Source organism: Clupea harengus, chromosome 6 (genome assembly GCF_900700415.2).
Source record: "Clupea harengus chromosome 6, Ch_v2.0.2, whole genome shotgun sequence".
Classification (NCBI taxonomy): Eukaryota; Metazoa; Chordata; class Actinopteri; order Clupeiformes; family Clupeidae; genus Clupea; species Clupea harengus.
In genome coordinates, this window is record NC_045157.1 from 20080847 (window position 1) to 20105346 (window position 24500).

Sequence of the window (24500 nt, forward strand, 5' to 3'; positions counted from 1 at the left end):
CTAGGAAGCACATGTACAGGGCCGTCTGAAGTTTGCCAATGAACACTTGAATGATTCTAAGGAGGATTGGGAGACAGGATGTGGTCAGATGAGACAAAATCAAGCTCTTTGGCATCAACTCAACTTGCCGCGTTTGGAGGGGGAAAAATGCTGAATATGACACCATCCCCACCGTCAAGCAAGGAGGTGGAAACATTATGCTTTGGGGCTGTTTCTCTGCCAAGGGTACAGGACGACTCCACTGCATCGAGGGGACTATGGATGGGGCCATGTAATGTGGAATATTGGGCTTGAAGCTCATTCCCTCATTCCCTCCCATTGAAAACGCAACCTTAAGGATTTGGAGAGGATCTGCAAAAAGGAGTGGACCAAAATCCCTCCTGAGATGTGTGTAAACCTGGTGACCAACTACAAGAAAAGTCTGACGTCTGTGCTTGCCAACAAGGGTTATTCCACCAAGTACTAAGTCATGTTTTGCTAGGGGTTCAAATACTTATTTTTTTGCATCAAATGCAAATAAAGTCATAAATGTTATAAAATGCAGTTTTCTGGATTTTTTTGTTGATATTCTGTTTCTCACTGTTAAAATACACCTACTATTACAATTATAGATCACACATTTCTTTGCAAGTGGCCAAACTTGCGAAATCGGCAGGGGTTCAAATACTTATTTTCCCCACTGTATGCACGCACTCACACACACTCACACATACACACACACACACACACACGCTTAAAACAAGAGTGATGAGGGTAACTCTAGCACACTCTAGCATGCCTGCGCTATCAGTAGATGAGGGTACAGGAAAGGGTAACATGAATGGGTAAACCTTCAAAGCTGTCACTGACGCCGTGCTCCAGTTTGGCAAAAGTACAAAGTTGATGCGCTTTCTGAAGAGACTGCCGAATTGAAATAAAAGGCTTTTCATAATAATTGATGTCATTTAGATGTGACTGATGGAGATCAAGTCCAGGATGTACCAGAGAAAGAGAGAGGGTTAGCTGAGCAGGGCTGTGTTTGAGCTTCAGTGCACCGAGCTGGAGCAGAGCCTCAGAAAAGAAGCAGAGAGCATGGCTTGATTTTTGCATTGCAAACAAGTCCACCAGCAAAGTCGCTCTAATTTGCGGCTGATTAAAGGGAGTCGGACGTAGTTAGGACTCTTAACACTTCAATTCATTCGCCAAGCAACTCAGCAGCATGATCTTGGCCGTTCGTTTCCAGCCAACTGTGATATGACATAGATTAGCTTCTTTTCACTTCAACCAAGATTCAGGCAGTTCTGTTTTTTAATGACCTCCTTATGATCTGGTTCCTGTTTTTTCCTCCTTCTTTTGTCCAGACAGAGTGTAACTATGTGGAATTGTTGAAATGCTGGACCATCTGCTGCCAATATTCTGATCTCTCTATTTGTCTTTGTCTCTCTCTCTCTCTCATCCTCTCTCCCTCCCTCTGTCACCTCCCCAGGGTGTATGACTACCAGCGTGTGCCCTCCTCTATGCCCCCTATGCCCCATGGCTCCAGCCTGCCAAAGCGCTCCCGCTCCTCCTCCAGCTCATCCAGCCTGAGACGCAGCCGGGACAGGCCCTCCTCCAAGAGCTCCAGACCCCACTCCTCCAGCAGGGCTAAATGTGAGAGACACCTTCACACACACTATAGACACACACAGACACATACACTGATGCACACACACACACACACGGACACCCACCGACACATACACTAATGCACACACACAGACACACACACACACAGACACACAAGCATGTGGGCTCAGAGTTGCCTAGCGGCAGGTGGCACAGCGTGGGGGAGGTCAGAGTTTACCAGGCTCTTTGCGCCCCATAGACTTTGCATATGTGTGTGTGTGTGTGTGTAGGTGCCTGTGTTGTGTATACCTGTATTTGTAAAGGTGTATGAATGTCTGTACCTGTTTGTTTGTTTTATGTCTAAACTGTGTACGTGTATACTGTATAAACTGTGTGCATATGCTGCATGTGGGTTTTGAGTGAGCAAATGTGTCTGTGTGTGTTTATATCTGTGTGTGTGTGTGTTTGGATATCTGAGTGTCTGTATGCAAGCATATGTGTGAGTACATGCAAGAGTGTGTTTCTCTCTCTGTGAATGTGTGTGTTTGTTTCTCTGTGTGTGAGTGTGTGTGTGTGTGTGTGTGTGTGTTTCTCTGTGTGAGTGTGTGTGTGTGTGTGTGTGAGTGTGTTGTGTTGTGGTGGGCTGCACAGGGAGACCCGCGGGGCTGAGAGGGGGGATGGCTCCAGATGGTTCTTCATTAAAAGCCTCTCCACTGCGGGGTGTAATGGAGACAGCCCCATCAGAACATGCCATTACACCAAATTAACAGAGCAGAACAAATAAGAAAGTGTTAGGCTGCTCTCTTTTTCCCCTGCCTGCGCACATGACACACACAAAGAACTCACACAGTCTAGGGGTCAGACAAGAACTACCAGGGCCATCTGTCCACTCCAGTGTGCCTCCGCCTCCTCTTCCTTTACATGCTCTCTCTGTCCTCTCTTTCTTTCAATCCCCTCTTTCTCGCCCTTTCTGAGTGTTCTAGAGCAGAAATTGTCTTCCATGTGAACTGTGGGGAGAGAGAGAGAGAGAGAGTGCTGAGGGGGCGGACTAGCGATAGGCTTTTCCATGGGCTGCTTATTAGAGTTCACAATGGAGACACCAGCCGCGGCTGCTGAGGCGTTTAACTGCTGACTCCTGGCAGGAATCAGAAATATAACAAACACAGACAAAAGAGGGGACAAGAGAAGGAGAGAGCAAGGGAATGGGAGAAAATAATAGAGTGGCCAAGGGACAGAGAGTGTAGTGTGTGTGTGTGTGTGTGTGTGTGTGTGTGTGTTTGTGTATGTGTGGTTGCGCGTGTGTATGTATAAGATGTAATTTGTGTGCTTGTGTGTGTGTGTGTGTGTGTGTGTGTGTGTGTGTGTGTGTGTGTGTGTGTGTGTGTGTGTGTGTGTGTCTGCACTAGAATGAAAGACCTCAATTCAGCTGCACAGGTGGAGTTGTGGCCTGATTCTCTCTTTCTCTCTCTATCTGTCTCTCGGTCTCTTTTTGTCATTCACACATATGGTCTATAGTGAAGATGGAGGAGCTGCAGACCATCAAGCGAGAGCTGACCCTGATAAAAGTGCAGATCGACGGGCTGCTGGATAACCTGGACAGGATGGACAAGCAGAGGCAGGATAACACAGGTGCGCTGCACACTCCTCTTGAGTTTGGTTATTTTACTCAACATGATTATCGATGGCAAGATGCTACGATGGGAGCCGTTTCTAAACTGGAAACCAGAGCTCCCAGAACAGGGGTGGCTATTGCCCCCTGGTGGTTGGCTTAGCCTACTGCCTTAAAAGGATCGCCAAGGTGGCTGCGTTTGTTATGCCCTTATATCTTGCTCAGAGCGCCTGGCATGTTCTTATCTCTAATGCGTGCCCTTGGGTGAGGGATTGCTTGTGTGATGTCGACGGTCCTCTTTCCCTCTTTAATTTCTCCATCTCCATATTCATTTATCCCGCAGTAATTACAACCCACTCTCAGTCAATTCGGCCCGGAGTCATTGACCGCTAATCAATGCCTTTGAAATCAGCCCGATGGCATAATTGTAAGAAAGATAGGCCTGTCTTAGCTGTTTCACTTCTGCCCTTCAGCTTTTGAAGACTAACTGAGCTCTAGTCTCCTTCTAAGTTACAGTGAATGGGAATTTAATTTGGCGACCTTGCGTAAGGAAATGCCCACAGCTTGTAGTTCTTGAAGAATGTGTTGTGACGGGTAACCAAAATAAATGTAAATGCCCTTGCTGATTTTGTAGGAAGCGTCATGATTAATGTGACCATAGAACGATGATATACTTAACTGAGAGAAAAGTATCTGAGAGAGCAGTCTGCATGGAGTTAATGAGAGTCCACTGCTTGACTTGCTGCTTGTGTCTGTGTCTGTGTCTGTGTCTGTGTCTGTGTGTGTGTGTGTGTGTGTGTGTGTGTGTGTGTGTGTGTGTGTGTGTATGTTTCAGGATCCCCACCGTCCAGGGAGGGCAGTCTCGAAGGCTCCCCCTACCACGTGTCAGCCAGTAGCCCAGAGGCGTCTCCACGGACCCCCAGCCCACGGCGCCGTGTGCGGAGAGACAGCCCTGAGCTGGGGGAGGCCAGCGACGACGAGCCCAACACGGTAGGATAACTAACTCCAAACCTCCCACTGCTGTCTTTACACACTGCACTGTGCACAGGGTGCAGAGCTATAGCCAGAGATCATTACAGTACAACTGGCCCGCATACCAATACAGATACATTGAGCTTTTCTCACCTTTTGGCCTGACGTGCAAATACTCCGCATTTTTATCCACACTGGAATACCAGAGTTATGTAGAGCTGGATGCAGAGTAACCTTGTTACTCTCTTTGGACTGTGAAGAGCTGAAACTGTTTTTGGAATACAATATATGCACTAATAATAAAATGGGCAAGTTGTTACTACTCAGCATTTAAGACAGAAAGAGTGTCTGTGTGTTTGTCAATAGTGATAAACACACAAACATACACAAAGACCTGAAAATGACAGCCTAATCAGGCTGACATTTGAATGTTAGAAGACCAACAGGACACTTTTGTTTAAATAGGACATCTAAACACCTCTGGCATTATTGTAAAAGATACAATTATCACACATATACACAAATGCAAGTGGATGGAGTGTTTAGTTTTAACTTGCCATTACTATATGGCCGCCTAAAATAGAAGAAGAACAAGAACAAGAACAAGAACAAGAAGAAGAACAAGAACAAGAACAAGAACAAGAACAAGAACAAGAACAAGAACAAGAACAAGAACAAGAACAAGAACAAGAACAAGGACAAGAACAAGAACACAAAGAAGAACATATCAAACTAGATGGAGGGAGGACTATAGCGAGGCGGAGAAGCAAAGAATAACCCTTGGGGAGACTACACCTCCCTTGTCAAATGAATCTCTCTTATAGATCTCTCCATAGATATACAGAAGCTTGTTATCAAGTAGATAGCACATAATAATTATGTGTAATTACCGTGGAGTGTGTTCCCTACTTGTCTGCACTTTTGGTGTCCGTTCCCTCCCTGAGAACATAAGAGCACGACTTAAATTACCCTGCTGCAGAGGCAGTGCCAGTGTGTGTCCCTTTCTCCTAAAAGACTAGTTCCAAATGAAAAATAGACCCCCCCCAGATCTCATCATCTCTCTCTTTCTCTCTGTGTATCCCTTCTCATTTCTCCACTGAGCATTCACTTTCTCTCCTTTCTGTTTCCTTTTACGAAACTTTCCCGTCTTCCTATTAGTTCCCCCCCCCCCCCCCTTTCTTTCTCTCTGTCACTCTTTCTTTATGCTTCATATTTCTATCATAGTTTATGGAGCCTCGATGTTTCTCATTTTGATCCCTCAATCACACGGTGTACCACCTTTGTGTTCAAACATAACACCATGAAACAACCTCCGCCGAGGCAAAGGATTCTCCGAAGCATCATTTGAAGATGCGGGTGTTCTTGTCTTTGTTCACTGTAATATAGTCTGTCTGTCTCTTTCCCCAGATGCATCACCACAGCTCAGACCTGGAAGATGAAATGTGAGGAGGGAGTCACAGCTCTGAGGTATTGGCACAACAAAATAAGGGCAAAACACAGAGTGGCTGACATTATGTGTTGCTTTAGAAGTTTCAATCTGTTGGAAATGGAACAAGCCCAGCACTGATTTGTATCTTCTCATAATGTCCACTGCTGCACATTCATACAACATGTCTTTAAAATGAATTATGAATATTGGTATAGGCTGATACCTTGCTGTTCCTGTCTGTCACATATAAATGATTGCTGTTGATGTGAATGTGAATGTACTGATCTGAGTCTCCTGTCCTGTCCTGTCTGTCCACAGATGAAGCTGGACATCAGTGATGTGAAACAAAGAGAAGGAGCGCCAAACATGGAGGAAGAGCACACAATACCCCTGTCTTTTTTTTCATGTAGTTACCATGCCAACACCAGCCGCAGAACACTGTCCCCCATCAGCCCTCCACCCCTCTGCAGTGTGTGTGTGTGTGTTTCAGGGTGTGTCTGCAGCTAAATACTAAATCTGAAATGTTTCAGTGCTGTTGGGTCCCCAAAAGGCTCATCATCTGACCAGCAGACACCACCCTCCATTCATTTCAGTCCACACCCTAGGCTTACTTCACTGTTGTTTTTTAAGCAAATGAGCTCCATCTGTGACAGATACATTGGCACGGTAATTACAGCCTGACAAAATCTGAAAAAAGAGCTTCATATTTCCCATACTTGATTTCCTGTGAATTGCTCACCAAGTGTACAGTACAACTGCACAAACAAACATGTATACACACACAAACACACACACACACACACACACACACACACACACACACACACACACACACACACACACACACACACATTGATGCTTACACACACTTGCTGAATCAGATAAATGCATAGAGCTGATTTCCTCTGCATTTATGATCCAAGAGGATAAAGAGGAGATAACTATAACCAGGTACTCAGTCCTTAGGTCAAACAATAAAAAAGAATAATTTAATGGCTGGATTTAATGGCTCTCTGGTGGTGACATTTTTTGCCTTGAAAAAGGTTCTCTAATGGCATAATACCTGATTTAAGTGGAGGTGCTACCTGCATCACTGCCACACTGTGCCACTGTTGTGTCAGTGTCTTGGTCTAACTTGGTCAAAAAGGACCATGTCATTCAGAACCACAGTACTTCAATGCTTTCAATGGTTTTGCTTCCTAGTTACCAACAGGTTTATAATACAAACTGAGGAAATAAGTGATCTCCCATCCTTTTGAAGAAAATCTAATCTCTGTGAATAAACAGAGTAACATTTACATTCTGGGATAGGCTTCTTCAATTTATCTGAAACTTTGCAGGCAGAAGAAAAAACACTGGAAACAAAAAGCATTCAAGCGTCACTTAATTAAGAGGTTTATCCACGTAGCAGAGCCTTGTCTTGATCTGTCCCCCTGGATAAAATATATCTATAAAGTATCTAACTTGTGAATTCAGTGCAGCATATCCACAGTAGATCCTCCAGGGTCTCAGTTAATATTTTTGACAGAGTATTCTCCATTTCAGAATTCCTCTGGATTTCAAAAGGTGTGTTTGTTTACTGCCTGTCCAAATACATTGAGAGCAGCACTAAATGTGGTCAGATACATACAATGTTAGAGGACAACCTTTCTGTTTGACCCTTGAAATGTTCTTCTAGAGGCTTTAGTGATTTGTTAGCTCAGTTTAATAGCTCTGTTGCTAGGTGGTCACTGAAATGTTTGTTCTGATGTTGTGTGAGTTTAGAAATGAGAAAGGCACCTCTGTCAGTCACACAACCATAAAGCTAAAAGCCAGAAACACTTGACCCTGGAGCAAAATGCAATTTGCAAGATGCTAGGTGCACCTGCAATTCTTGCAACAGCTGAAGTGCCATACAGGGGGGAGACAACACTACCGTATCTCACTTTGAAGGCCAGTGCCATCACAAGCCACACTTATCTAAACGTCTCCATCATCCTGTTGGTCTGCCGTCATATCAATTCTAGTACATATTTCTCCCATATCTGCCCAAGATAACTATTTATATTTAAGGAATTCCCTTAACAGACCCAAATGGTACGGATCAAAAAGTGTTCTGTTTTAGTGTCATGAGCATGGGTTTGTCAAGCCATTAAGCTTTGCTGCAAGGAAATGATTTCTATTTTGAGTGTGGTTTTATCCTCCAGGGCATGTTTGTTTATCTATTTTGGTTTCTATTGTTGGGAACTGCTGTCATTCTGCAGCCAGGCATACTACATATCTGGCTGTCTGATGGATATGCTGTGACCCCTATCTCTTCTTCTGTGGTAGGCGCATTTGAGGGAGGGCTATGGTCTGGGTCAGTGTGTAATATTGTGTAATATTGTAAAACTTTCTTTTTTGTGGTCTACATCTAATTTTATTCTTTTTTTATTTGATGTCTCATTTTTGATGATCAGGAGGGGAAAATGAAGGTAAAAAAAAAAAAAAGCATCAAAGACTTTTGTTACAATCAAGTACTGTTTAGTAGTTTTTTGTTGTTTTTATGTTTGCCCTCATAACAAGCAAAACTCATACATTGTCACAGTAGTAAAAGTATTTTCATATTGATTATCCAAACCTTTGTCTTGTCTCTTCTTCTTTTTGTTTACATAATTATGATAAGGACATAATATGTTAAGGACTTTTTAGTCCAGTGGCTACCATTATATAATGTGTCAGGGGCTTTGAATATGAATGAACAATTTAGGAACTCACTGTCAGAGATGATCTGTATTTTCACACACAGCTGCACTTGTCAGATACAGGTGCAGAGTTAATTTAGTTTAATCCACTGAGCAAATGCTCACAGCCACAAAGGCATGGCAGCTATAACACAGCTGAGGCTCCATGGCCTTTTATAGCATCAAGGAGTTAGCGTGCGGTAATGCAGTGGTTGCTGCTGAGAGGGGAGGGTAAAAAAGTAAAGGAGAGCTGCTGTGACAATCTCCCACTGCGCAGAAACATTGATTGAGGCTCCAGCTCCCAATCTTTATTTTAAACCTTTCACTCCTCAGAGCCTATAGGTTTTACTGCAATAGAAATGTACACAATGCACTAGTTCCCACCCCCACCCCAATAAATATATTTGAAGGCTCCTTTTATGCTTAGACTAGAGTAGGCTGTAGCTCTGCGGGTAAGGTGGTATTGCAAAAAAAAATATTCAGAAGGAATAGATAGATATGAAGTGCAATATTTAGCTGAAGTACCCATCATATACCATAAGATGGCAGTGTAAGTTCAGTCCCAAATCACGTTGAAATTCCAGTATTATTGATTTACAATGTTGTATAAAATTGCAGGTTTTTCATGTGAGAGGTGGGGCGGGTAGCCTATCTGTGCCACAGATTCTGGCAGAGCATGGCTAACTAAACGGACAGTTGGATTAGTTTTAAGTATTGCATTAGAAACGTTTTACCTCATTCACACTTTAATCGAAAATTTACCCATGTCTGAAGACCTGTTACTGACGAAATTATGGAAATCTGGGTGGGTGGTGTCATTGCGTGTCTGCAGGTTAACTAACCTGAGGTCGTTTGCCCTGGCCCCATTACGTCAGTCGGTGAGGTAAAATTGTGTTCTCCTAGAGTAGTCTAAGTAATCATCCTCAAAAGGATTTCAGTTATTATTTGGCGTACATTCTTGTGTCGTGTAGTGTGTATCGTTACGCCTACCTCCAAAACAAAGCTCTCGATCAAGATATAATATAGTCCTAAATCGGTCAGCTGACTAGTTTCGGATGATTTCTCAGCGATTACAGCATATCAAGGGTCATATTTTGGCTGAAAATAAGGTAGGCCTACGTTGTATTCATATTAATTATTTTATTATCTTCACATTAGGCTTTTTGCGAACATGACTGCAACACGCCTTTAGCAAAAAATAACCCAGATTGCTGGGGGCAGAGCTGGGCTTTTACTCGATTTTCCTCGAGTTTTCGGGCGGTACACCCCCACAACTGGTGACTTTCAGACCAAGGGTCCACGGTTTTGACACTTGCTTTAAAAACATTTCGTTTTTGTATTCATATATATACCTCTTCAATTTCACCTTGAGAGCCTTCTAGTGCTATGAACTTCCGTTTAGCGGCTGATATTTTAAATAGGATATGATTTAGAAATTCAAGAAATGCTGACATTTTATGTTATTTAGAATTAAACTAATTCTTCCTCGAATGTAGAGCTCAGCATTTTGGAGTGTGCAACACAGAACTGTGACTAGTAAGACTCAGTCAGTCAAATCGTAGCATGTGTGGATGCCTCTCTCAAGTATTTGTATTTTCTTATTTCCTTGATAGTGTGTAGAAATGGCCACGCCTCCTCCAAGCCCTCTTTCAACACATGTGCTCAACACAGGCCAGGGTGTCCCTGGGGCTGGTATGGCCTTGAGTCTGCACCGTCTAGACCCCCGCACAGAGACCTGGAACCTTCTCATAGCAGGGTATCAGTACAGGCTATATACTTAATGCATTACCTAATTTTAAAAACAACATGCAAGCCCATTTTCTAATTCTTTTTCCTAGGACAACCAATGATGATGGACGCTGCCCGGGCCTCATAACAAGAGAGGCTTTTATACCTGGGACTTACAAAATGCGCTTTGAAACAGGACAGTATTGGAAGGGACTGGGTGAGACTTGTTTCTACCCATATGTTGAGGTAAGGGCAACATTTAAGAAGGCTTCAGCATATGAATTACTGTTTTGAAAAAAATTAAATAATGATAACGGTAATTCATTTTTCCTTGTAGGAATGATCTAGACTGGTGAAGACAAATGGGTTTCACTTTTTTCTGTTTCTGTTTCTTTGCAGATAGTCTTTACAATAATGGAGCCTTCCCAGAAATGTCATGTGCCCCTCTTGCTCAGCCGCTTCTCCTACAGCACCTACAGAGGCAGCTAGAGAAACCACAGGCCAGCTCTTCTGGATTTATTGGACAGACTTGAAGATGGCCAAGTTCTTAATGGGCCTTTGGATGGTTTAAATAAAAACCTGTATAAATGTATTGTATTATCATATAGTCCTTTTTTGTGTGTGTGAGGTATAGGCCACTGCCACTGACAATTATAAATCATGAATCAGTGTTATATAAAGTTAAAATATATTTTTATAACCAACTGATTAGGTGTGTGTGTTGGACCATAATTTCTGTTGTTTTTATCAGAGAAGAACACCTTTCATCAAACAATCTTAGGGACCGACTGCATGTACAGTCAAATATTATGCTCTCTCTGCTTTTGTTTGGTTTATCTATAGTTGGATTGGTAGGACTGGGATGTTTTTTTCTGTTGTCGATTAGTCTGCCCTAGATTTCAGTACCCAGTGCCCAGCCCTCAAGCCGATACCGTATCCGTCTTGTACAGAGAAGCTGTCCTGTAAAGTAACATTTTTGTTTAAGAATTGCTCTTAAGCACGTCTAATTATTCTTAGAAATGGCAGATGAAGAACTGGAAGCCCTCCGACGGCAACGAATGGCTGAACTTCAGGCAAAACATGGGGTAAATAGATTTGGCCATCTGCAATAGTTGACTAGCTGGGTAACATTAACATATCTCCAGCCATATATGGCAAAGCACATTTCAGTCATGTTGGCTGAAAACCCACGTTATAGGTCACTAGATTAGGAAACCATTATAGATAGTATAACAACATAGTTCTACTTATATCCGTATTATCCTAGAGGTTATGGCACCTTCGTTGTCAATGCATTTTGTTGTTGCGTGAAATAAGGCTAGCTGGGTGGGTTTATCTAGCTAGGTTGCTAGCTAGCTGGAAAAGGTAACATTAGCTTTGGGTTGTATGAACTCACTGTAACCCACTTACCATAAACATAGACCCAGGTATTGTGACCCAAGACTTCTTTAGTGATATTCCTGTACTTACATTTCTTACATTCAGCAGATATTTCTAATAGATAGCGGCTTGTCTTTATAAATTGAAAATGTGTTGAAAATAGATGCTGGCAAGACAACGTAACAAAATTGCTGACAGCAATCACAAGTCGACAAGAACACCTTTTCAGACCTATACACATTCACTCCCCGGGCATTTATTATCAGTGTGAGGAATCATTCTAGTCTTATTGTTTAACTGAGTTATTCCTTATAGGCTCTAGCATGGAATCCAATGGACCCGGTAAGATGAGCACGGTAATGTGTCTTGGAAGTGTGGGGACAGCAGATAGCCAAACGAATGGCTTTGCTTCGATTTAACGTTTACTGACTTGTTTTGCTATTTTATGAAAATGTTGAAATTTGTGTTTAAACATGATAAAATAAAGACGTTTTTGTGTAGTGACATAATCACTGTGCATGACCTGTCATATTTGCCCATCTTCCAGCTTCCTGTCACAATGCATATTCATTTCATGTTATGCAGTATCCTTTATCCTCATTTTGTCAGTTAAAAGTGAGTCTGTAGTTGATAAGTCATTTAGCTGGAAATTAATAGTAGACACGATTAGGGCAAGTACTAAGCATTTTCCTAGGTTGTAACTGAGCAGTACCAATCTGCTAGCCTGTTCCAATTCCAGTTAACCTTTCATTTTGAATCTTCCCAAACATGCGTGTTGAATAGTGCAAACCTCCGGATATACAGTCAGCAAGCTCCAGAGACAGTGGTTACTTGTAGTGCTGAATTCTATGCTGTGGCCAGCATGGCTGCATGATGCTCAGAACTGCTCTGTGTTAACCATGCAGTGGGATGCCTTGGCTGGTGTGGATAGCTTGAACCATTAAAGTGATTGTGGAATCATACGTGATCTGTCTTTTTTCTTCAGAATTCCTCTAATGATCCGCAGGCCCAACAAGAAGCCCAGCAAAGGTTAGTCAGAGCTTGTATTTACTGCAGATCCTCCTTTCCTGGTGATCTGCTTATTCTACCAGGCACTTGTGTTTCTCTGTACACGATGAAGCGAAAACAAGACTTGTTTCCCTAAGGACTGAAGTTTCTATACAATCACCCACATTTCGTCCTTGTTATTATGTTTATGTACTGTTTTACCATGTTGGATTTGTTGACTACTACCATCACATACTGTACTGTATTTGTGTCTCACAGGGAAACAGACATGAGAAACTCCATATTGGCTCAAGTGCTAGACCAGTCTGCAAGAGCCAGATGTAAGTTTATATATCTCTGCCTCAAGTTGGCTGGCCTGGGTCTGCCCGCCTATTGCTTCCAGCTCAGTTTTCGCTGGGATTATAGTCTGTAAAATACCCCTTGAAAGATGAATCACTGGGCCATTCTGAGGGGCCTACCAATCAGTCACCATTGGGGATGGCATAGTGCGATGACGTTGAAAGCGTTTGTTTGAAATGTAATTACAACAATTGCTGCAGTCCTAGAGCTAGACAAGGCAATTCAAACAGATGCTAGCAAACATAGAAGAATTGAACCCGGAACAAAAAGAAAGTGTAATATTATTAATCGAGGGGAAAGACATTGTTGTATTACTGCTGTGGATGAAGGTTGGGGGTGGGGTTTGGGTAAGCCTAATATATCAGCTTGCACCATTGGTGGCTAAGTAGGTAGTAGACTATAGCAATCCCAAAGTGGTCAATGGCGATTGGTTAAAGGCTGGTCCAGTGGTTTCAAAATGAACCCGAGGTCTACGCTCATTAGGATGCAATGACTGGAAACCATCCCTTAAGGAGCGTGGTCGGACCGTATTCACAATGTGAATTTAGGTCTGGTTATACCAGGCTACTAGTTAGCAGCGGATGCAGTAGATGTTGGGTGGCTTTTTTTTGTATTTCAGCTTATCCCAACTAGATGGTGCTGTTTGACCAAACAAAAGTGCTGACATTGAACCTGTAAGTAAGCAGCCTTTCCACTAACAGGTGGAATTATTAGTAGCAAAGTGGCATTTTAGCTTCAACTCCCAAATCAGATTGTAAAAAAAAATGTAAATGATTCCTCACTAGAATGGTTTGGCCCAATTTTCCAATGATAGCCAAACGGTCCAATGTTGGAAAAGAGACAAATTGCTCGGGGATGAATTCAGTTCTATGTGTTAGTGATTTTTTTTAAATATATATTTCAGCATATTAGTGTATGTAACTGAACGTTTTCACTGTGTTATTGTCTGTTTTTAGTAAGTAACCTGGCGATGGTGAAGCCAGACAAGGCCAAAGCAGTGGAGAATTACCTCATACAGATGGGTCGCATGGGACAGCTGGGGGGAAAGGTAAATCATCTTTGGTAAAGGAATTGAAAGGTTTTGCTTTTTTATCTGTCTACAGTGGTCTTGAAAAGTATTTTGTGTTTAGATTTCAGAATCTGGTTTGATCGAGATCCTTGAAAAAGTCAGTCAACAAACAGATAAAAAGACAACTGTGAAGGTGAGGTCATTTCAAACACAAAGTCATGTTCATCTCGAGTCCTAGGTATTTGTATCTTCCTTTCTGAAATGCCAGCCATTCAGTTGCTGCCCATATTTAAACACATATTTCATCATCATCATATCATAACAAGCCATACATCAGTATCGGATAACCTTCATTATCTTGTATTGCTAACATAATCTGAAGTGATGTTGAAGTCTCTTGCCCTGACTCTTGTCTTCCAGTTCAACAGACGGAAGGTGATGGACTCGGATGAAGACGATGATGACTGACTGCAGCCAGATGACCTCCCTGGTGGGAGAGTTACTAGTTAGAACTGTTCAAAGATGGCTGTCTGTGACCTGCCTAATGCTTGTTTTGGGGAGCATCCTTTTGGACAGACAACCACACCCACCAGAACACAGCAACAGGACAGTTTTGTTTAGCTCACTTATTTCTCCATTATCACCATGTCTGACGGTTGATTTTCTTTCTGCCATAAGAAGCAAAGCAAATGCAGTCTTGTTTCTGCAATTCTGCATCTACATTTCCCCCAGAGACTCTTTCAAGAATACAGTACACCATTCAGAGTTAGCATCATACTGGACAGATACCTTGGAATCAATTGCTATATTTTGTTGTTGTTTTCTTTTTTCTGCTGTTGTGTATGTGCTACAGTTTACATAATAAAAAGCCTTAAACATGTTCAAAAGTGGAAGCCTATGTCATATTTCAAGACTTATGTGAACTTAAGCATTTTAAGTGAATAATTATTTATCAGTGATTGCATTATTTATTATATTGACCTTTTATTATATTATTATTTGACCTTTATCAGAGTTTTATACTTTTAGGCAATGTATGAATACCATGCCTATACAGTTCAGTGTTTGTATTATGGTGTTGTTATGCATAAAACACCTGAGAGTTTGATGCACCAATTGGTTACAAGGCAGCGATGCAATTACTGGTCCGGGTTTTCTCTTTCTTTACAATAAGTCCCGTTTTTCTCAAGCACTAAAAAATATGTATCCTGTCATAAACATTTGTACTGTCTTAAGTGCCATCGGCAAAGCTTCAATTTGAATACCTTCCTGTCACTATCTTACGTGGGATTTGTCTTCTATTTTCATTGGAGGGTAAGAGAATCACCATCAACTTATTTATGAATTGCCTAGTTCTGGGAATGACCCACAAGTAATCTTTCCCAATTTTCGTATGAGCATGGTCTGACCACAATGATTGGCTATCAAGTGGATATGAGCTTGCCTTTCTCTATTTGATTGGTGAACGGATAGCCCGTATGTTTTACACTGTCCAATCGGGACGCGTTTTCGTCACAGCCTCTGTGTGTGCTTTTTGACACTAAGCGCATGGAGTGACTGAACCGGCTCACACAAGGAATGTCATCTCTCTGTGTTTTGAAAGACACTAACGTTGCTAGCTAACATATGATATCTTCTGTCATCATGCCAGAGGACAGCAGCCACAAATATACCATGGTCACTTGTACTGCACCAGTGAACATCGCCGTTATCAAATACTGTAAGTGATTTTTTTCCTGTATGCCCTAGTTAGCTTGCTAGGTGGCTACAAATGTCCACGCCGCTGTTGCAGTAGGTAAGTTTACTATGAATATCGTTATCACTAGTTAGGAACAATGTACTAAGTTACAAACTAAAGTTGCAACGCTAATCTCGAACCATTTTCAGACAAAGTGATTTTATTCTGGTAAATGTAAAAATTGCAGTCAAATAAAACACTGAAACATTTCAGTAGTAAGCCAGGTGCATGAACGATTTGCATTTGTGCACAAGCTGCTCACTGTATGATGATAATAGGGATAGCTATGTGCCTACCCGTATACTTATAATGTCTGTGATTCTGTTAGGGGGTAAGAGGGATGAGGATCTTATTCTGCCCGTGAACTCATCGCTCAGCGTCACTCTTCACCAAGACCAGGTATCCGTGTGTGCCAGCGTAGCTGGTCCAAGATTCTTTGAAATATCTTAAAACATAAATGTTGTAGGATTACTGGTAGGCCTATATCTGACTTTTGTTCCGCAGCTCAAAACTACGACTACCGTTGCATGCTGCAGAGACTTCGTAGAGGATCGTCTTTGGTTAAATGGCAAAGAGGAAGATATCAACCAGCCCAGACTCCAGTCATGTCTCAGAGAAAGTGGGTAACGTTAACCACCGAATTGTTTCAAACTGTGACTTTAAATCAACTGGCTTTCTCGCTCATCAAACATGGTTTCTTCTGTCATCAGTACGAAGACTAGCCCGGAAGAGACGAAGCGATAAGGATTCTACTGTTGATGTCTCTGGGTTATCTTACAAGGTCCACATCTGTTCCAATAATAATTTTCCCACTGCAGCTGGTCTGGCATCATCCGCCGCTGGTTATGCTTGCCTGGGTAAGCCAAAAGATGCTTGCATTAATTCTCAAGCAATCTTGTTCCTGTTTATTATCCTGTGAATCATGAACATGATTTACTTCACTTGACTAGTATATATCTTGTTTATTTTGTATACTTTTTCAGTGTACACACTGGCACGTTTATTTGGAGTAGAGGGGGAGTTATCCTGTGTAGCGAGACAGGGGTCAGGCAGTGCCTGCAGGAGTATGTATGGAGGCTTCGTCCAGTGGAAGATGGGAGAAAGGGAGGACGGGAAAGACAGCCTAGCTGACCAGGTGGAGCCTGAGACCCACTGGCCTGAACTCAGAGTACTGGTCTTGGTGGTAAGTTCCATGAAGTGATAGTGAGCAAAAGAATCAACTGGTATTACTGACCTTGAGTTATGGCAGTCACTGAAATTAAATGAAGTGATGAAGTGATTCGTGTTTCTTTTTCATTGTTGCTGCTCAGGTGAGTGCAGAGAGGAAGCCTGTCGGGAGCACTTCAGGCATGCAAACAAGTGTGGAGACAAGCAGTCTTTTAAAGGTATATTACACAACATACTGGCATTTTTGGATGCATTTTGTTCTATTTGACCTAACAAACATTGGTAACATGTTGAGATAGATGCAGTGCTCAGGGATTGCTAGATGCAGTGCTCAGGGATTGCTATCCCTCTGACCTCTCCATGTTTTCTGACCTCTCTGTGTCCTCTGACCTCTCCATGTCCTCTAGTACCGGGCAGACAGTGTCGTGCCTGGGAGGATGGATGAAATGACCAGTGCCATCAGGAGAAAGGACTTTGCCGCCTTTGCTGAACTGACCATGAAGGACAGCAATCAGTTCCATGCCACCTGCCTAGACACGTACCCGCCTATCTTCTACCTCAATGATGTGTCTCGTAGAGTCATTAACCTGGTCCACCGCTATAACCGTCATTATGGGGAAACAAGGGTTAGTGCTGAATTCAAACCGATCTTACAACCTTTTGCTTATCTTCTCTACACTGTTTGTTTGCTTCTTGAGGATGACAACTGAGTGAACAGTAGCCATGCATATTTTCTCAGTCGGAGTAGCAAGTCAGAGAGCATGCCCTTTTGAAGTAATCAGTGTAGAAAAAGCTGAATTTCCCAGGTGAACCAAATGAGGATGTGAAACCACAGGGTGTCTGTATGCTTTATTTAAATACTAGGGGAACAGAAAATGCTGAAATATGTGCAACCGAACATTTATGCAAATTAAGGGTGTGCTTGTGTTTTGGGGGGTGGGTGGGAGGGCAGTGAATTAGACTGGTAATTCAGACTTTATTTGTTTTCTGCTATGGATAGGGATACATTCTTGATGCATACAATACATGCAGGGTATCTGTGAAAGACCTTTATTTACGTGAACTTAAATGTGGTTGTTCATTTCTCATGTTACCCCATTAGGTGGCATACACATTTGATGCAGGCCCAAACGCAGTCATCTACACCTTGCAGGATCATGTCTCAGAATTTGTGCAAGTGGTTTGTCACTTCTTCCCAATGGAGTCCAATAGAGGAAAGTAGGTCATCTCTAATACTGTAATCATTTTCTATAATCACTAGCAGAAAGAAATTAGTTAAACTGTTTAAGTAAACCTGCATAATGTAAACAGCTTTTACAGCAGGATGTTGCCAAATATATTGCCAAAATATATCATTTAGTAAGCTAGCTAGCTTTCATCACTGCCAACTGAGCTGTTGTTTGTGTTTGTAGAAACGTTAGCACAAAATATAAGAACTTTTCTTTAAGAGTTAATGTTGGTGACATTGTGCTGCGGTCTGTAGATTTCTCCAAGGGCTCCCTGTAGCCTCCACCACAGTCTCAGATGAACTAAAGAATGCCATTGGGATGGAGCCTGTGTCCAATGGAATCAGCTACATCATCAGCACAAAGGTACAGAGAGATACAGGTCAACCGCAGATACCATATTCTTTAGTGAGGGTACTCTTTTAGCCGGTTGTTCAGCCAGGCTCAGTTTAGTGTAAAGTGTAACATTTAAACCTGTAACAAAGTGAGGATTGAACACTACATGGAGGTGCTGTATGTCATTGTTTCAGTTTTATATTTGAGTAGTACATACTCAAATTTTAGAGTGAATAATAATTGTATTATACTTATACCTAGGCTGGCCCTGGACCACGTGTTGAGGAAGACCCAAGCCTTCATCTGCTGGACTCTGATGGACTGCCTAAGAAGACGGTCTAAGTTAGAAGGCCTCCAGGATGGCTAAGGGCAATGCTGCCCCTGCAATGACATTAAATGTTACAATCAGGACATAGATCTATTACTATACATCTATTATGTATAATCAAATATTGTATCATGTACCATTTGTCAGCATTCAGCCTAAGAGGTTATTTATTGACTACATTTGGTGTTGTGGTATTGCTCTAACATTGGATCAGTGCATAACACATTATGACATAGGCAAGACCTCGCCCCTTAAAACTAAACATGTATAATGTCTAAAATGTACGATGAATATAATTTCTTCTTGCAGTGAGGTTTTCCTTATCTGTAGTTCACATTCCTATGATGTCTTTGTGATATACCTATAAATGCTCATTAGTGATAGGGTGATGCATGATTATGGTTTGTTCTTGGCCATATATGTAAAAGGAATGCACAACAATATCAGACAATTAGGAAATAACTATTTCTCATTCAAATATATAAACTGTAGAGTTGAACAGAAAGTAAATACATCTCACATTGGCAGAGATGGTCAGTTATATTTTGGTTTATTAAAATGACCCTTCACAAGGAACTGAGCTATTTATATATTCTTACATTTTGTAAATGACAGCTCATAAACATAAACACATACAGTGTTTTAAAATGGTTCTGAATCAAGCAAATAGAGTCACTTTTAATGATGTGTCTCAGTTATCCACGCATTTGAAGATATGATTTGGGGTACTTTCTTCATGAAAAACATTTAATTTCAGTGGTTACCAGCAGCTGCTGTTATCTGATTACCAGAATGATACATAATTAGTCTGTTTTTTTAGAAGCCAGGTAATACTTTCTTTATTCTAATGTAAATGTGATGTGTATTAGATGTAATTAACACCATTAATCCGTAGGGAGTTTGTAAAGGGATATTAGCTAAATTTGTGTAGGGCTTCGTGGACGATTAAAGGGTTGGTTACCACATACAAACACATTGAGGACAAAGTGTCAGTCTTTTAGCAATATTTTCATGGTGGTCAAAGTTCTATCAATGTATTTCAGGTATTGTGATGACTAAAGGTGAGACCATCTGGACACACAGGAATTAATTAATGAAAAATAGAATTTTCAATGCATACTGCCGACATCATCTTGGACATTTTAATATCAAGTAATACATGTTTTAATATATGCACACCTTTAGTAAAACTGGGACAAGGTGTACATTTTACATGCACATTTCAAGATATATTTTGTACTTGTACTACAATATTTCTGTATCAGACTGTTCATGATGTGCTTTGTATTAAAGTATATTTTGGATCATACCCTGATGCTTTAAACATATTTATGATTTATGTGGTCGTGGCAAAAATGGGAAGTGGAATTTTGACAATGAGGGTTGATAGCATTTAGGCCTGCAATTAGTAGAAATCTCTTACATACTGAGATGTAATAGCCATGCCTACTTCCTCGTTGACAGCTGGAATGAAGGTATGAAGCCTCGTATTGAGCAGATAGAGGCCTACAATTTATGCAAAAAAGGAAGGAAGTGACGAAACTTGAGGGTTTGGTTTACAAATGTCGCTACTCCCTCCCTTGTTTTCGCTACTTAAGACAGACAGACAGACACAATGGTTTTAGAAGTGACAGGCTCGGCCAAAGAGGGACGTTTGAAGCCAGTCTTGTATTGATGTTCTGATCGCCGTAACAATGGGGAAGATTGAATGGGCGATGTGGGCAAATGAGCAAGCCCTGGCGGCTGGATTCAGTAAGTGAAAAAATAACTTTACTCTTCTAAAACTGTGGTAGCTCTTAGTTTTGACAAGCTGCTGTGACTTAATGTAAGAAACGTAGATTATTTCATAATTTTCACAAAGGGGACTCGACTCTAAACGAATACATTTCAAAACCCAAGCTCGATTTCTCAGAGGAACCTCTGGTTCTGGTAAACTTATGACAACATTCCCATGCGGCACGAGTCTGATACATTTGAATTTGAATGAGATTTCCCCTTACCAGTGTTGCCAACGCTTTTATGCCCTGTCTCACGCTAGCATGGACAAAATAATTCCATTGACCTCAGAGTATCACATCAAAAAATACACTTTTTGATCAATTTCACCGCTTCACATTCTCTGCTTCACATTCTTCAAATGTGTATTAGCCTACTGTTCACGCATAGAATGTTAAATCGCTTTCTCCTAACATACATTTATGGGAAACTTTTTTCAGTATTTGACAGGAACTCTTCCAACAGCAGTAATAAACAAGTTACGTTACTTCCCTGTTCTAGTTTACCTAACTGGTGGCATTGTGGGGGTGGCAGGTCAATTCAGAGGTTGGGAGTTCGCCGCTTTTGGAGTGTATCCTTTGTGTTGTGACTGTACATTAAGCTAATATCGTTACTGCTACTCTTGTGTACATTTAGTGCTTCTATCATTATACTACATTAGAAAAGCACAGGATGTTAAACATATATTTTAATAGTAGCCTAAATGTGGATAATCATTTTATCATGTTCCATGCGATCACTTTAGGTCATTCATTATAGTGTCAATATCCATTACGCAATGAAGTGTTTGAAAATCGAAGCTCACTTTCTCTTCTGGTACAATGATTTTGAGATGACCACATCAAGCTTATATTCTCTTGACATAATAAATCAGAGCCGCAGGGGCTTTTGTGTGCCTTTTGGAATACCCTCGGGGTAAAAGGAGTAAGGGACACAGTATGGAGAGAACGTGAGTGACAACTGTTTTTTTTATCTTTTTGCAATGCATTGAATTTGAGATACATTTGGGCCCTGTAATGAAATCAGAACGTCACAGATCAATTACTGACTGAAATACAAATACATGTACATTTTGTAGAGATTTTTGACTAATGTGTATTGTATATTTCTCAGGGGCCAATATTGCTTCACAATGTGTCTTAAAGCCTTTGGACCCTTGACAAGGAACTATTATTTCAGGGCATTTCTCCATGCTGCGTGAGTGTATATATACCTTCTCTTTTGTTAAGAAGTTAGTCAGACAACATTCTTTCCAGACACTCCCACCTTTGTCTTGTGGCCTGATTTGACAGCGAACCTTTTCACTTCCTTAAAGACGCAATGCAAAGTGCTAGTCTGTTGCCATTACCCAATCATCACCATCTTCAACTCTACTGTCTTAATGCACAAGTGATTGTAATTAATTTTGGCAGTAGCCTAATACCTTTTGTTCATACTCCCCAGACTCTGTGTTCCTGGTGGTTTCATGCTTGCCACAGTCTTGGGGTGTGTTTGTCTGGGAATATCAAGCCTCATTTACTTATCAGTAAGTGTCATGAACTGGCATTCTTGTGAAATATAATATATCTGTTTTCCTGTTAACTGAAATGATAGATATCTGTCAGGCTTATCTTGGTGAAGTCATCAGTGAAGTCTCAGGTGGTGCAGATTGCTGCCCATGACGGACTCCATAACAAGGAAGTGAAAAACCAAGGATGACATGATGGTTCTCACGTACTGTATTTCCCTGCAGGAAATCATAAACTATCTTGGTTAGGATTTGGTCTTACTTTGATTACAACTTGATCTTAATTGTGAAATAAAACAGAAATTGATAAGTATGATCGATATTTGTAGCTTCTGTTTTAGGTCGGTGTTGAATCCTTTGTAAATAATATGTGACTGCAGTGCTCTGCCTTGAGAGATGAGAGGAATTAAATGCTAAATGCTATGAAATACTCTTACTGAGAGTGCATGGTCCTGAAGTTGGTTTTCATTTTGCACTAAGTAGTTTTAGATCTAACTATAGAAATACAAATGTCAATAAAGATTGGGAACAAACCCTGCAAACAGACCCAGACATAACAGACCAATAGACCCTCTGATTTCATTTGACTACTTTTATAGAGATTGTGATTAATAACAGTTTGTTATGTTATAGGCAGCTATCCATGGGGAACACTGGGAGCCAATCCTGCCCAGGACTGAATCTCGTGCACCAGTTGGAGAGAGTGTCAAGAAACCCCCTCAGAACCCTCCTCCCCGGCCGCCCGTAGAGCTCCGCAGGAAACGGATGGAGGACCTGGAGGGGGCGGCGTACGTCAACCCCATATCTGTCACTGCTAATGAGTACTAACCATTGCTGTCCTGTCATCGAAGAGCTGCTCTGTTCGAATGAACGGCATTAATAAGGAAATATAGCTTGACATAAACAGTTGGAGGAAGATTGAACTGTGCCTTACATCAACAACCAACCCATGGCTTCTGCTAGAGAGAAGTAAAAAAGTTGATGTCATTTTGAAAGAGTCTTGTAGGCATTCGGGTGATCTGTGCAAAGCCTATTTTCTAGGCTGATTTTATTGTGTACATGGCAATTAAGAACAACAACTTCCCTATTTTCCTCTTCCCTGTTTTACACTGTGCCTTTAAAATTATTTTAGTTTTCTATACACTCTTTAAAAGCAAATTCTGTTTGGTACCTAATGATTCTTGTGAGTTCTAGTTTAAGTGGAGAAGATGACGGAAGCTTTTAGATGATCTCCACATTTAGAATCACAATACAGTTTACTTGTGTCCTGCCATCAATACACATTACCTGCTTTACTTGATGACTTAACAGATAGCAGTTGTAGTTTGTACTTGGGTTCTGATGTCTGTATGAACATGTGCTCCCAGGGGCTTTGAAGATCATTTATTTAAATGGTCCAATGTTACTGTTTTAGGTATTCCATTTGTACTGTATTGTCTCTCATTCTGTTTTAATGGTGTAGAAAAAGTGTGTTTTTTTTCTAGGGTATAAAAACATAAAAATACATAAATGCTACTTGAGAATAAACCACCATCAAGGTCCCAGTCTGAAATGTAAGTGAGTGTTGTAAATCACTCCTTAATATTTTCTTTATATGTTTCTGTACCAGCAGTGTGAGAGAGGAAGGAGAGAATTTTCTGCAGTATATTTATGACTCGGTGCTTGTGGGATTTCAAACATGTGCTTCCTCTTTTATGGGCTATTGAAATAGACACTGTGGCAACTTGGGGAAACTCCACATTTGGACATTTCTTAACAAGAATAGCCTATGTTGGCCCTAAACAAATGAAAGTGAACTAACTGGGTCTGTCCTCATAACGTTTTTTATAATGTAAAACGTCCCTGCTGGAACAATATGTCGTCCTGCTTTACTGGATTAGCTGACCTTTTGAAAAAGGAATGTTCGGAGAGAAAACAAAGTTACTTCCCCATTGAATGCCGCCTGTGCAGAACTAACTGTTTCCTAATCTCTCAGATTTTTCTGTCCCTTCACATTGACTTCAGATTACAAAAGGCTCTGGATCCTTATTTTTGTTTTTTATATAGCATATTTGCTTTACCTTTGTTAATCTTCTGGAAAGTGCTAGTGCATCTTATCAGCATGATTATTTGTAAAAACGTTTGTGTTAATTCTGGATGGCCAGAAAGTAGACAAACCTTCAACACTGATGCTCATTGGATAACATTTGGGATGGTGGTCTCTATATATGGACTTGATAGAACAATTACAGGTGTTTAATAAAAATGTATCATTACCTAAACAGTTTGATTTCTTACTGTGATGTTAGAGGGGATTTGACATTAACAACTGTTTGACTGCCGCTCTGTGATGGAGTTTAGTATTGCTGGTGTTCAAACAGTGCGGCACAGACTGATCTCTGGCCATTAGGCCTATGTGTGGCTTTTTATGTCAGCGATTACTATTACATCGTTTACAAAATTATAACTGATTTATATCGCCAGATAGTTTTTGAAGACAGCATTTTAGAACGCATTTGAAAAGACGCTGCATGGTTCAAGCAGGGGATCCCTGTAAGTGTAGCTTTTTAAAAAAAAAAATATTGATGCATAGTGACAATACAATAACACAAAGAACATCATACATTACAGCAGTACATTAAAACAAAAACAGACAAATGACAATGAACAATGACAACAGAAA

The 24500-nt window shown here is 41.0% G+C and overlaps 5 protein-coding genes across 7 annotated transcripts in view; all 5 read left to right on the forward strand.

Annotated features, from left to right (window-relative positions):
- LOC105906519 (heterogeneous nuclear ribonucleoprotein C-like) overlaps positions 1–8192 on the forward strand; it is a 62934-nt gene extending 54742 nt beyond the window's left edge. For both annotated transcript variants that reach the window (XM_031569302.2, XM_031569301.2), the window contains 5 exons: positions 1466–1629; positions 3100–3213; positions 4029–4183; positions 5573–5632; positions 5913–8192. In XM_031569302.2, the coding sequence (XP_031425162.1) occupies positions 1466–1629; positions 3100–3213; positions 4029–4183; positions 5573–5611 (472 nt within the window). In that variant the 3' untranslated portion in view covers positions 5612–5632; positions 5913–8192. The remainder of the gene's footprint in view (positions 1–1465; positions 1630–3099; positions 3214–4028; positions 4184–5572; positions 5633–5912) is intronic.
- A 775-nt stretch (positions 8193–8967) lies between these two features.
- On the forward strand, positions 8968–10616 carry uraha (urate (5-hydroxyiso-) hydrolase a). The gene is made up of 4 exons (XM_012834677.2): positions 8968–9405; positions 9910–10052; positions 10135–10270; positions 10424–10616. Exons 1-4 carry the CDS (start codon positions 9352–9354, stop codon positions 10511–10513), a joined length of 423 nt encoding a protein of 140 aa, XP_012690131.1. The 5' UTR covers positions 8968–9351; the 3' UTR covers positions 10514–10616.
- A 251-nt stretch (positions 10617–10867) lies between these two features.
- On the forward strand, positions 10868–14647 carry pdcd5 (programmed cell death 5). Of its 2 annotated transcripts, XM_012834679.3 has the most exons (7): positions 10868–11109; positions 11720–11746; positions 12390–12433; positions 12671–12732; positions 13708–13799; positions 13882–13953; positions 14181–14647. In XM_012834679.3, the coding sequence occupies exons 1-7, from the start codon at positions 11044–11046 to the stop codon at positions 14226–14228; spliced, it is 411 nt and encodes a 136-aa protein (XP_012690133.1). In that variant the 5' UTR covers positions 10868–11043; the 3' UTR covers positions 14229–14647. The 2 variants fall into 2 exon arrangements, with proteins under 2 accessions (XP_012690133.1, XP_012690134.1); XM_012834680.3 differs by lacking the exon at positions 11720–11746 and having other exon boundaries at positions 10885–11109.
- Positions 14648–15253: 606 nt separating this feature from the next.
- On the forward strand, positions 15254–19864 carry mvda (mevalonate (diphospho) decarboxylase a). The gene is made up of 10 exons (XM_012834674.3): positions 15254–15480; positions 15827–15897; positions 16003–16117; positions 16209–16355; positions 16482–16681; positions 16809–16883; positions 17073–17291; positions 17768–17883; positions 18149–18257; positions 18489–19864. The coding sequence occupies exons 1-10, from the start codon at positions 15387–15389 to the stop codon at positions 18567–18569; spliced, it is 1227 nt and encodes a 408-aa protein (XP_012690128.1). The 5' UTR covers positions 15254–15386; the 3' UTR covers positions 18570–19864.
- A 265-nt stretch (positions 19865–20129) lies between these two features.
- LOC105906520 (cytochrome b-245 light chain) lies at positions 20130–24099 on the forward strand. The gene is made up of 6 exons (XM_012834676.3): positions 20130–20307; positions 20833–20902; positions 21206–21280; positions 21445–21528; positions 21775–21856; positions 22472–24099. The coding sequence occupies exons 1-6, from the start codon at positions 20250–20252 to the stop codon at positions 22664–22666; spliced, it is 564 nt and encodes a 187-aa protein (XP_012690130.1). The 5' UTR covers positions 20130–20249; the 3' UTR covers positions 22667–24099.
- The last annotated feature ends 401 nt before the right edge of the window (positions 24100–24500 follow it).

What these genes read in the sequence shown, in the direction of transcription:
- pdcd5 (XM_012834679.3), top strand. Translation starts at nt 11,044, where the DNA reads ATGGCAGATGAAGAACTGGAAGCCCTCCGACGGCAACGAATGGCTGAA. An exon ending in CAACAAGAAGCCCAGCAAAG is followed by an intron (nt 12,434 to 12,670) that starts GTTAGTCAGAGC and finishes TGTGTCTCACAG; the next exon opens with GGAAACAGACATGAGAAACT. An exon ending in TGGGACAGCTGGGGGGAAAG is followed by an intron (nt 13,800 to 13,881) that starts GTAAATCATCTT and finishes TTTTGTGTTTAG; the next exon opens with ATTTCAGAATCTGGTTTGAT.
- mvda (XM_012834674.3), top strand. Translation starts at nt 15,387, where the DNA reads ATGATATCTTCTGTCATCATGCCAGAGGACAGCAGCCACAAATATACC. An exon ending in CCAGTCATGTCTCAGAGAAA is followed by an intron (nt 16,118 to 16,208) that starts GTGGGTAACGTT and finishes TTCTGTCATCAG; the next exon opens with TACGAAGACTAGCCCGGAAG. An exon ending in TCAGAGTACTGGTCTTGGTG is followed by an intron (nt 16,682 to 16,808) that starts GTAAGTTCCATG and finishes GTTGCTGCTCAG; the next exon opens with GTGAGTGCAGAGAGGAAGCC.
- uraha (XM_012834677.2), top strand. Translation starts at nt 9,352, where the DNA reads ATGATTTCTCAGCGATTACAGCATATCAAGGGTCATATTTTGGCTGAA. An exon ending in TGGAACCTTCTCATAGCAGG is followed by an intron (nt 10,053 to 10,134) that starts GTATCAGTACAG and finishes TCTTTTTCCTAG; the next exon opens with GACAACCAATGATGATGGAC. An exon ending in GTTTCTACCCATATGTTGAG is followed by an intron (nt 10,271 to 10,423) that starts GTAAGGGCAACA and finishes GTTTCTTTGCAG; the next exon opens with ATAGTCTTTACAATAATGGA.
- LOC105906520 (XM_012834676.3), top strand. Translation starts at nt 20,250, where the DNA reads ATGGGGAAGATTGAATGGGCGATGTGGGCAAATGAGCAAGCCCTGGCG. An exon ending in GAGTTCGCCGCTTTTGGAGT is followed by an intron (nt 20,903 to 21,205) that starts GTATCCTTTGTG and finishes ATAATAAATCAG; the next exon opens with AGCCGCAGGGGCTTTTGTGT. An exon ending in CAAGCCTCATTTACTTATCA is followed by an intron (nt 21,857 to 22,471) that starts GTAAGTGTCATG and finishes GTTATGTTATAG; the next exon opens with GCAGCTATCCATGGGGAACA.